The following is a 12,741-nucleotide window of genomic DNA, read 5'->3' on the forward strand; positions in this document are numbered from 1 at the left end:
AACCGATGCTATTTGTGGGTCTATAATGAGAAGTCCAGCTGATTCATTGGTATCCAGTGGCTGGGGCGGCTGGGTGGCCGGGCCCAGTAGTGGTATAGCTGTATTGATTGGTGCTAACTGGTGCCAGGCAGGATGCTATGTAGGTTGGCACTGCCAAGTGGATGGCACAGACCCTGCAGTCTACAGTTTCCATTCGGTTGCACCCAATGACACCCGGTCATAATGGGAAAACCAATCCTCCGTATGCAACAACACAGAGCAGGGAGGAAAAGGGAAGTAGAAGAGGAAGGAGAGTGATAGAGCCTGACATTGATCCTGTCACATTCCTGGCAGCAGGGGTTTTACGGCTGCTAATGATGCCTAACAACCTGGGGGAGGAAGAATCGAGGGAGAAAGGAATGGATGGAGTGTCAATTTTGTATTGGTAAGGATCATTTTTTGCAAATGCATAACAGAAATGTGGCATAATCTATAACTCTGAACAACAGGTGTCCATTAAGGCTTGGAAGAGAAAGGAGAAGGTGTAACTCATTGCTTCTAAGACAGTGACATGCATTATATATAAGTGGTAATCTCATAAAAGCAAATAAAATGTGTTAGCAAAAACTTAAATAAATACGAATGACAACAGAAAGTGGAGCTGATAGCAAAACCAGACGAAAGAATTGAATTAGAGAGTGGGAGCAAGCGAGACACTGAGAAAAAGAAAAGATGGTGTGCTAGCAGGAAAACATTTCAAGATGAACTGAGTGGGAGAAATGAATGAACGGCATTCCGGCAGTGATGAGAACAGGCACCGACCGAGTGCCATTGAGAGAGCCGACAAGTGATGTATAAAACGAACGCGAAAACAGCAGGGCACAACGCAGCGAGCATCTCCAAGTCTGCTATTTACATCTGCGTCACAGGGCTCCGAGAACATCCAAATGAGAGGAACAGAGCCGGCCACAGCGTGCTCGTCATGCTCTAATGTTCTCACATCATACCAATGGTCACCCTGAGCAGCTGCGGTGTGCCCGCCGCCTGTGGGCGTTCAAAGTCATCTTTTGCTACTTAACGTATTCTGTGTGTATGTGTGTGTGTGTGGGAATTTCTTCTGGGTGACGCTGTGGCGCTCGCAGTGCAAATAAATGTCAATTAGCAAGTGCTTCAGCCTGTAATTCTTACAATTATCATTAAAACAGTTAAAATATGGAGTGAGAGTACAGCAATGGCAAGGAAATGACACTTAATTAAAAGAAATGGCTTATTTCAGAGTTAATTAACAACAAAAGTTTAAACACTGCATGCTTTTTTAAGGTGGACTTTTGCAGTGCATGTTTTATTCCTCTCTAGATCCTTCAAGCTCCTTGGTCTTTTTTTTTGGCTGGATGACTTGAATTGTGTAATACCAGTGCATTCTGGCTTCTTCCAGCTTTTGTCTACAGTTCTCCTATTAGTCAGTCTGCACTCGAGCCCTTTATCACCAGAGGCAAACTGCACCAGTATATCAGCAACACCCGCCACATACTCAGCTCTGACGCAACACTCAAATTTAGACCCCCACCAAAACTGTTCTGAAACCTTATCCAAAATAACACATTCTTTTAATAAAGAGACATGGCCGAGCTAATGTTTCTGTATGCGCGCACATGTTTGTGCCGCTCTCCAAACCCAATTATATCATTGTCCCGGCACTCGAGCTAATAAATCAGCCGGTTTGGGAGAGCAGCGGGAGAGCAGGGAGTATAACACAGAAATAGGGAAGAAGAAGAAGAAGAAGTAGAAGAAGAAGAAGAAGAAGAAGTAGAAGAAGTAGAAGAAGAAGAAGAAGAAGAAGAAGAAGAGAAGGAAGGCTGAACTGGAAGATAGTTTCACTGAAATGTGGCATGAAGTCACGCTCTGAGAAATGATAGTAATAAATCAGAGCTACTGAATACAATCCACACAACTAATCACAATTAACTTAATGGATGAGTCATAAAGAAAGGGGTCCTGCGTGCTAACTGCAGCCCAGCAAAGAACTATAGATCGAGACAAAGGCAGATGGTGGAAGAGAGAGAGAGAGAGAGAGAGAGAGAGAGAGAGAGAGAAAAAACGAGGAAGAAAATAAAAGAAAGCAAAGTAAGGAGAGACGAAAAGGAAATTAGATATGTACAGCCCTGTTGTTATGATGTCAAGTTTGAGAATTTCAGGCTGATTATATGAAATTGCGAGTTAAAGGCCACATCCAAATCAATTTGGTGCGGCGGTGAATGAGGATCCTGCTCAATTAGAGGGTTTTTTATTGGTTAGTGGAATGGCTGTGACTTCACCATGAGGATCTGACCTGCTGGCTGTTGCCTTAATGTACGACTGAACTGTTCATTAGGGTCAGTTTCCACTTAAAGACATATAGGATGACAATCGCTGCCATGTCTAAGGGTTAGAGGTAGATGGGTAAATGCAGAACGGTAACATTTACTGTCAAATTAGAGGGTCACAAAACACAGGGCAGCTTCACCTTTACAAATGACGAGTAACATGAGCGCTTAGTAAGGACTATTAAGGCCATTTCATGCTAAGTACAACATTTTGTCATATGTCAATACCATGTCAGCACATCCATCCAAATTAACGTAAGGAACTGTCTTATTTTTCTGATATTTCAACGTTGTTCTTGTGTTAAAAACTCATAATAACCAAGAGAAAAGGTCTATATTAATATTTTATTGCTAATCATGTACAATAGTGTGTGCAAAACAAACAATAACTGTGTCAAAAGAGTTGTATTAGAAGCAGGAAAGTGGGCACAGAACAGAATGGCAGAGGGTTATCGACAACCTGAATAGCGTGCCAGTGGGTGTGCACATTATTGATCTCTTAACCTTCTCTTAACCCTAACCCCCGTTTGCAGAGGTGGAGGCTTAAGATTGTGGAGTAAGCTCAAAAAAGAGAGGTTAGGTAAAAAAAAAAAAGAGAGAGCTATGTGAAGTTGTTGTGGAGTTCCTGGCCCACATTCACATGACACAGAGATATGCTCACAAGTTTCACTTCTTTGTGCTGCAGTCTAACTCGAAGAAAAATGGTGCTGACTTGGTGTGAAAGGTTACTGTGAGTAAAAATGACAAATTACCCACCGTAAATTATTTTCAGACTTGACTTACAGACTGTGAAAAAACCTTTAGCTACACAGTAGTACATGTATATAGTGGCTGTTGTAGAAGTCCTACTTTTTCCTGAAAGTTAATCCCCACAGGAACTATTTGATAAATTCAGATCTTACTCTCTTGGCGGACTATATACTATAGACTGATGTATTATATACTATATTTTTCAGTGTCATCTAACAGGGAATAGGCTCTGACCTAAAGGTGTGTGTGAACATAAATGAGAAGATAGAAGATGTAGGCATGGAGTCAGTGATGTGAGGGAAGTACAGTTCCAAGAACTAGGCTCCTAGGAGACTCTTGCACTAACATCTGTGCTGACTGAAGTTGCTCATCTCTTTGTGCTGTCGGCTGCCGTACAAATAAAGCACCAATGCACATATAGTCCTTTAGTATTCATTGTTTTACCACTGCACACACATAAAAAGAAAAAAAACATGAAGCTGTCTGCCCCACAGTGGCATCCTACTGTTGTCCACACCACGGTCAAGCCTAAAATTATAGCCACAGGAGATTATGGGCAGAGGTTGTGTCCTGTCAGTCCTTTGGACAGTGAGAGGACAGCTAAGACTTACAGGGGTGAAACCGCTTCTCAGCAATGAGTTGAAATGAGCTTCCAATTACTCCTACATGTAAGATGTTACTGTATAGATTTCTCACAAAAAATGTTGATTTTCTTCTGTAACCAGTCACCACTGCTGTGGGATAGACAGATCAGTCACTGTTGCTATTACTTTGACGAATTAAATGTTATTTTTGGAAGTTATCATGACTTGTTTCCCAGCTACAACTCTAAATTTGTAGCATTTTGAGCATCAAAGCAATGTGGGGAGTGAATATACGTAATTAAGTGGTAGAAACAGCTTTCAAAGGGCTGCCAGTGCAAAAATATTGCGGGTATACTGATCACACATTGTACTTTTAGAAAAACAATAAATCATACTTCCTCTAAATTAGAATAGTTTTTTATTTTTCTTTCTTTCTTTCTTTCTTTTTTAAATAAACCTGACCTAGTGTACACCCATAAGAGAACAGTGGAGAAACAGCAACTTCTCTATTTAGATATAGTCACTTTGAAACACACAATGACCAGTTTGTACCCTTCGCCTATAAACTACAACTGAGCCACTTGAGCACTACAAAAATATATTCTACATAATTAGCACCTTCAATATTGTGCAATAACACACATCATAAATGTGTGTTTCAGGTGTTCTCAGGAGCCAAATCACTTAGATAAAAAAAGAATAAAGTCACGTAATGGAATAACACCAGCTAGATGATTAAGCTGACTTGGGCGGGTGTAAATCACATTATGGTTTTGGGGAATGTTATCCAACATCAGACTCAAGAGAGGCCGAAGCAGGAAGCGCCCACGACAATGTGTGTTATGAGGGAGAAAGCGAAATTCCTCCAAGCCACATTATTACGTTCAGCAGCTCTACGGAATATGCAACAGGCAGGAACCCAAAAATGGCTTAGGTGTGTTCTGCTTTCCCCAGGGTGTGGTGAGAGGAGTGCGCCGGCCTGGAGCCAAGATGGTGGTCAGGGTGAAAACCACAAAGTGAAAATAGAGGCGGCCAGGGCCAGGACATGTCCGGCATGGATCAAAGAGAGGCGGGACCTCGGCACACAACAAAGTGCTACGATGACAGATGGAGGTCTCTGACAGGCCATCGAGGACTTGAGTAGTAGAGTGTTTATGTGTCGCAGAACACTGAGGTCAGTCATGAGAATCAAGCGATCACAACAGTCACAACAGAGATAATCATGCAAGGAAAAAAAAGAAAAAGAAACCAGCACCAATTAGGTTTGGTTGGGTTGCAGAGGCCTATTCCTAAATGTGCCAGACTAGCGGACACAGCCAGGGGAATGCAAGGAATGGCAGTTATCGGACAATGCAGACAGACATCCAGGATGTCGAGGGGTGGAGTGAAAATGAAAAGGGCGGCCAAGACGTCGCTGCTGTACAGTTGGGGCCCGAGGTTGAGACGGACGAGTGGTTGTTAACGTCTGGGACAATGTCTGAAGAGCACGGACATGGGAAGCATGTTACAATGAGAGAGCAACACTGACCAGCATAGAAAAGGAAGACGCTCGCAGACACCGAGCCTAGACTGGCTGAAAATACCCGTGGCCAAGAGCAGGGTAATTGTGGTCGGTTTTGGTGTGCTTACAACTTCAAGGTTGTGGGTTGGATTCCCACAGGCGAGTACCTCGAAAGCATGTATGGTATTGGCCTGACTTGTGGTGCGGATACTGATTTAATATAAAAAGGATTGAGAAATACAGGGCTTAGTGAACAAAGCCTAGATAACAGGATTTTCCTAACATAAAGATGTTAGCCATAAATAAAAAAGAAGCTCTTTTTCTTCACTTCCAAAAACACATCTTGCAATCTTCTGGGAGCTTCTGAAAACCACTATGTACAAATGAATCAAATACATAATTTGTTAATATTAGGACTTACGAGAGGCTCCTTGTTTTTAACCAGTCGTATGATCTTCACTGAATCCTCATCGTCGTCGATGTCTTCGGGCAGTGGAGGTAGTTCAGGGTCGTAACTCTTCTGGGCAACTGTGTCGTGGACCGACAGAAGGCTCTAGAGGAAGGAGAGGGATAGAGGGAAGGGAGGAAAGAAACAATAGGCAAGGGTTATCAGTCAAACCGAAAAGGCCTTAACCTTACCTTAGTCTAATTAGCTAAAAAATATACATGCTATTAAGAGTTCACTCTATCGTTCTTTCTTTAAGCAGGATAGAGAAAAGGCAGAGACTGCAGGGAGGATGGTTATGAATTGGGGTGTCTCCTTGAAATGCTGGGTGATGGATTTGAAAGCATTCAAGCCAGTACTTGTAGCTACATGCGTTAATTGTCATTAGGGCCCATACTCTCCCACCATACATCTCTCTGATTAAAGGCAACCAGCCCCCGCCCTGGACCATTGCTCACAAGGGATAGTGAGTGGAAGGGGTGGGGGCAACTTTGGCCAGTGCCGTTGCTTTCCAGTTCCAGGGTGGTGTACACTCAGAGAAGCAATGTTTTGCGATGTTCGCCCGGCAAGGCTCAAAGTAATGAAGTTCTCAGCCGCCTCAGATATTTCACACGTTCACGAGCAGACATAAAAAATAAGATGGGACGCAGACAAGAATGATGCCATTGAGACATTCATTTTTCAAACTATTTAACGACTCCATGTCCGGACCAAGATGCAGCTGGACGCGTGCTGCTTTTTCCGTGGTTGAGGAGGGGAGAGAAAGTGAGAAAAACATCTTCCACCCCATGTGCCAGACAAAAGTAAGGAGAGAGAGAGAGAGAAATGGGGGGAGAGAGAGAGAGAGAAGGAGAGAGAGAGAGAGAGAGAGAGAGAGAGAGAGAGAGAGAGAGAGAGAGAGAGAGAGAGAGAGAGAGAGAGAGAAGGAGAGAGAGAGAGAGTGAGAGTGAGAGAGAGAGAGAGTGAGAGAGAGAGAGAGAGAAGGATATGGTGAGAAGAGGAGCAGTGTGTTTTATGACATGGGAGCATGCTGCAGTACAGCGTTCAAGATGTTGCTAACTGGGAGCAGATGAGAGGAGGAGACACAACTGAAACTCTGTGGCTGGGCTCCACTGAGAGACAAGCTGACCAGCATACATGCACACACACAGTTTATTTTGTTTACTAGTGAGGACTTGGCTCTATTTATTCCCTTTGTTCTGACTGTAACCTTCAAGGATCATTCCAGTTTCTTACTTGGGCCTTTCTTTTATTTTAAATATAGTTTTAGCCATTATTATGATGAGAAACTCCTGTGGTATTCCTGTGACTGAGGTTTTAGGATGGTGACCATGACCTTCAAGGCCACAGGGTCGAGTCCATGCTGGGATCTTTGTTATATGTCATTTTCCATCTTTCATCCACTGATTTCCTGTCATTTCTCTACTGTCAAATCTGTAATAAAGGCATAAATTGCCTTTACATTCTACTCATGTAGTCAATTTGTTAGCTCTGAGAACATGGTAACTATCACCACTAAAAACTAAATCTGTTGAGGCAAGAAACACAGGCAGTTAGACAATCATATAGGGTTTTCTTGTCCTGGACTTTGTTCTAGTAACATCGCAGCGTTCCCAGAACTCAGCAGTTAACATGACTACAATGTTATCATATCCGATAAAACGGGATAGCCAGGGCTACAAAAGTAAGGTCCAAGGCAAAATAAAATGGATAAAACAACCTCTACATAACCTAATCCTAATTCTAACTCATATCCTCAACCCACAATAGATACTAACTCTAAATAAAGCTCTAACTCTAATTTAATTAACTGAAGAAATGCAGACAGGACAAAATTGACTCAAATTCCAAATATATCACCATTTACTTCTGCATTTTTCTCTTTCTGTCCTCCCTAAATTTTCTTGTTTTCTTGGTCCTTCTGTCCAAACTCCTCTCAAATACCATTAATCCTCTCTATACTTGTTTGCTCTTCAGTTTTATCTTTCATGTATTTTCCCCCAAAATCTGTCCAGCATCAGTTTGTTCATTTCTTAGAACGGGCCCAACAGTGTGCTCCGGGCTTTCATCTGCACAGTACATAAACACGCACATTGTGTTGTATTGTATGTCTGGGGATGCTGTCATTATAGTATTGAAATATTCTCTTGGAACACAGTGGAAACCAAAACTGTTTGCAGATGAGAACGATAAAAGCAAACTGAATAGGACTGGGATCCCAAACCTGTGCTCGGTATAACATATAAATTGTGTTCATGGTGCCGTGTCAAACCGTGGACGGAGAGTTTGCAGTTGCAGTCTCCACAATGTTGTGATGTGATCAGTAATGTTACAGTTCTAAGACTCTGAGCACCACATGTGAACATACATGACTCTATAATAGAGCTATAGCTGCTGAATGGAAACAGCGCTCCACGCAAAGCTGAATAAAATATTGCAGGGTAAATATTTACAGAAGAATGACTTTGTAGCCACTATTTCTTTTTCTGTTTTCTTTCCCGTCTTCTTCTGTGTTTTTTCATCCTCAGGGGGTATGAGAAAACCAATTCTAATTTGGTGTTGTATCGAATTCCCAGAGTTTTCTGAAAACATCCTTTGGTGAAAGCTGGCCAGAGAACCTGGAGAAGAGGGAAGCATTTTGAGTTTGAGGTTGGATACATGTGGTGTTGTGGCTCTCTTTATGGTGTTTGACTGTCAGTCATAGCACCTGATCTGTGTCATGACAACATGTGGGTCTTCCTGGTGTCCATCACGCCCTCAGCAGGGTAGGACACCCGTGATGGTCTGGTGCCAGAGAAGCAGAACTACAGTGATCCAGTCTTTCAGATTGGAGCAGTGGTGAAACAATTAGTTGAATAATCTCAAATATAAGGATTGCTTTTCTCTATTTTGTATTGTAGTAAAATGAAACATGTTGGATATTGTACGCTTGTTGGAATCTGGGAAATGGTGACGGGCATATGTTCCTATTTTATGACATTTAATAGATTGCTAAATACAATTACACAAACTTTTAATATTCTCACTACAAAATTTGGATGTTGTAGAAGTAAAAATGTTGTAGAAGTAAAAACAGAATACAGCAAAGAAAATGTTACAAAGAACTCCAGTAGAAAAAATGTCCTGTGCTCCATCTTCACACAACCTTTCCTCCACTAACCTGCCAGTTGCTGTTTCCTCTGAACTCTATCCATCAGGCCTAATATCCTGACCTGTGAGTGTCCTCTCATCGATGGCACTTCCTTAAGTCTGGCATTGCTCCCCGCTGCCACGTTCTCCCCCATGGCCGTGCCTAACAACCCGTAACAGAGCCACAGCTAATTCCTTGTAAAAACGTTCTAGGAAGTAGCAGTAACAGCTGTATGCTAATAGATAGCACATGGTACATGGCCTGGCTGGTGACCGTTGACATGGGAGCATAACTACACAGGTACAGATATGTTTAACACACACGTACACACAAGGGTCTCTGTGTGGAAGCTTACTTCCTGGGTTTATATGAGTCAGTGGGTCTTGTTATGCCTCAGTGTTGGTGGATTAGCTCCCTAATCAAATCTAGAGTTATATCCTTGTGTAAGCTCGGCCCTGCAGCTGAGGCCTGAAGAGAGGAGCAGGGAGAGAGAGAGAGAGAGAGAGAGAGAGGGGGTGAGGAAGAAAGATGAAGGGAAGCAAAACCACCCTTGTTTTCCAGGCATCCCGTCCTTTCTCGGTTCGTGTGTTTGTGTTCATTAGGCATAATAGGGATCCTAGAAAAACAGATCACTGAGCTTGACTAAATAAACCTGTTCCTACATTCCTGGCATTGGCCTCTCATTAAAGCCCCCGGCCCTGTCACCGGCCCGCTCGTTTTTCAGCTGGCGGCGCTGGATCGGTGCTGGGTAACTGGTCTCCCCCGGCCGGGAGGCACTACGCTGGGAGCGTTTTGCCCCCGGAGGTGCTGCTGTAGGCCAGCTCAGATAAGACACTGGGGCCCACCCTCCTCTCTGGGCCTTGAACCCCTGCATGCACCGCTGGGAGTCAAGCAAGAGGCCGTACATACACCTCTACCTCGATACATGCCGGCAGAAACAGCCGACCATCATAATTGGCACTTTCATCACTGTCAATATTAGTCTTGCTAAAGGGGGGCTAATATGGGCAAAAGTTGTTTTTTCATGTGCGAATCGTAAAAGAGAGTTTGAGGTGGGGAGGGAAAGCAAGAAAGAGAAAAGGAAGAGAAAGAGAAGGGGAGTTTTTAAAGAGCCTGATTTATAGCCCCACCCAAGGAATGGATCATTTCAGCCATAATTAAGAGTGATACAATTACTATCGCACAGAGACGCCATTCAAAGGAGGCAGCCATCTGCTTGTGTTTTACACCCCCGGCCCTGTGATTTACACTGGGGCTGGCTGGTACGGTATCAAGTGCCCTGGAGGACAGATGGAGACAGAAAGAGAGCAATGTTTTAAAGCTTCGTTCTCCAAAGCCCACATGCTGCCTATGGTCAGAGACGCGATGTCAAGAAAATGCCTCAGTGTGTTACAGTAAAAAAAAAAAAAAGCTCTCTCTCCAAACAGAAGATGCTGGAACTAATCTATCGTTGACCGAGTGTTCCCCGATGAAGCCAGCAGGAGCGCTTCGCCCGGCGGTTTCAAGCCCAGATGCTCGAAACCTTGTGATAGACTCAACGCACGAGAATGGAGGTCATGATGCTGAGGGGAGGAGAGGGAAGGTGGGCAAACGGTGTATGTGTGTGAACACATGCAGATGTCAATCGCTCAACTTGACAGCACCGTGGTAACTTAAGAGATATCCAAGTTGTTTTCTTTTTTTTCTTATTTTGAAAGGATCTCATACAGAGAAATCATATAAAGTCATGTCGACACTAAACACAGGATGCGGCTCAAGCCCAGCCACTTTCATTTTATATCAAGAAAAAAAAATGAAAAAGTGGTGCGTGCAGCTTTGAACCGACTGTGAGACGATCCCTGATAAAGAGATCAGTGTCGAACAAATGAAGAAACGCTTGTTGTAGCCGTCGTTCAAGTGATAAGATCGCCTTCTCTCGGCCTCAGCTGTTACGCTTTTGACACCGCCGTCTGTCGAAGTGCACTGGCCAGTAGTAGAGGAAGCAGTAGCTGAATATTTTCCATTGTTTGGTGTGGAATTGTTTTGGCTGACCTTGTTCTGCACTCAGCTGAGGTCGGTGGAGTGGTGTGTGGAGGCGGTGGGAAACAAAAAAAAAAAAAAAAAGAGACGTAGCAGTGAATGGAGAAAGCAAATAGACAAAGAGTGAAAACAAGTAAATATTAGTGAGACTCCTTCCTCTGTAGACAAAACTGAAGCTGCAGAGAGGAATTTGTACCTATGTAGAGGTAGTGTTGTTTTTTACTGGATTGGTGTAACAAACGCAACAGCTTATTTAAATATGTTCCACAGTCAAAAATGATGTCACGCTCTACTACACATCCTTAAGCATACTTTGACATCACTGCGGCAAAGGTGAGAAGTTAAAAGCACTGGAGGTCAGTAAAAACAAGCTGCTGTTGTTGTCGGTCTTTAAACTCAGTAAGTATGATCAGCTGCTGTTGGCGTGAGCGCTTCAGATCTACTCTGTTGCTGGAGAGTTGCTGTGAACGTAATATTTGCAAGGTGAGAACAGAAAAAGTGCAGACACTCCACGAAAATGTCAATGACCAAAATATTCCAATCTGGTTGTTCACATTCAACTTATTTTGGCAAATATCTAATACCTCTTAGATTTATTTCCATATTTAAAAGTGAAAAACATCCATGACGTGCAAAGTAACATTGGAGTTTAAACTACGCAGACGTTACCTTCCACCAGATCCATCTCTACAACCACACACAGATGAGAAGGTGGGATATTTTATTGGAACGTGTGTGTGTGTGTGTGTGTGTGTGTGTGTGTGTGTGTGTGTGCGTGTGCGTGTGCGTGCACCTGGCCCTCGGTCCCGTCTCCTGACAGTTCTCACCTCATCCGCTGAAGGCGCCAGGCTTCCTGATCGATGACTTTCACGAGTTCTGCGTTTTGATGGATTGACCCTTTGCCACGCCAAATACCTTCACCGTAGGCGTAATTAAAATAATAAACGCAGCATTTCTGACACCGGCATGTCTTCGCTGAGAGCGCCGGCCATCCTTTGACGGTACATTTCACTGGCGTCGGTCGAAAGAGATGAAAGAGATTACACAGTAAACAGAGGTGTGATCGATTCTCAGCGTTTGTCTTCGGTTGAGCGGCTGCGTTGAATGTGCGGAGCTCGTATCTGTCGTCGTGTGTCGATGTGGAATTGTGTGTGTGAACTCAATTATATTTGACCCCGTTTTCTGACACCTTTCTGTTCCATATCTGTACATCTTACTATATGTGCGTGACTGTATTATTTTAATTTCTTTAAATCATTGCATCACCAGTATAGACGTCCAAAAACTCACATGATGACCTGACTTCTTACCCCGATCCTTTTGGGAACCACTGTCTCTTCTCACTTGACACTAAGAGGTATTGAATATCTGTGTGCACTGTTAGTGTGTATGTGTGTTGTGCCGGGGGAGGACTTCATACTGAGCTGTTGTTTCTGGCAGAGCCCAAATAAGCATGACAACAGTGCATTAAAAAAAAAAAAAAAGAAAGAAAGGAGGCTGTCCAGCTCTCCTTCCATTCCGCCATTATAAAAAGGCAAGTGCTGTCTGGCTGAGACACCTGGAGGGCCTGACGGATGGCCCGAGTTACGCGTTTGAAAATAAAAATGTGTAAATTTATTTTGTGGCTGTCTGGGTCTGGCTAACAAGGTCGGCGGCCGCAGCCAAGAGGACAAGAAAAAAAAAAGAAAAAGAAAAAGGAGAAAAAAACAAAAGCCTGGCTCCGACCGCCTCGTTAGTTTGTGTAAAGCGATCTGCGCTGTTGTCATGAGTGAGGATTTTTTTCACTATAGTGTGGTCCACTACAAATAGGATACAGTGTTGTAAAAAATAAAATAAAAAAAAGGAAAATTGAAGCGTTTTGATATGGAACCAAACTCACCTTCACGTGGGCTTTGTCCAGTATTTTGAGCAGCTCTTTGATTTCTGCGTTGGCTGATTTCCCATGTAGCTCCTCGGACAACTAAACAGGA

The 12,741-nt window shown here is 43.3% G+C and overlaps 1 protein-coding gene across 4 annotated transcripts in view; it reads right to left on the bottom strand.

The window, feature by feature from the left end:
* mpp7a (MAGUK p55 scaffold protein 7a) overlaps positions 1-12,741 on the bottom strand; it is a 134,413-nt gene that overhangs the window by 54,153 nt on the left and 67,519 nt on the right. For all 4 annotated transcript variants that reach the window (XM_053342657.1, XM_053342658.1, XM_053342659.1 and 1 more), the window contains exons 5-6: positions 12,651-12,731; positions 5,599-5,730 (exon numbers count right to left, since the gene is read on the bottom strand). In XM_053342657.1, coding sequence (XP_053198632.1) covers positions 5,599-5,730; positions 12,651-12,731 — 213 coding nt within the window. The remainder of the gene's footprint in view (positions 1-5,598; positions 5,731-12,650; positions 12,732-12,741) is intronic.

The sequence above is a fragment of the Scomber japonicus genome, chromosome 21, assembly GCF_027409825.1.
Source record: "Scomber japonicus isolate fScoJap1 chromosome 21, fScoJap1.pri, whole genome shotgun sequence".
NCBI lineage: Eukaryota > Metazoa > Chordata > Actinopteri > Scombriformes > Scombridae > Scomber > Scomber japonicus.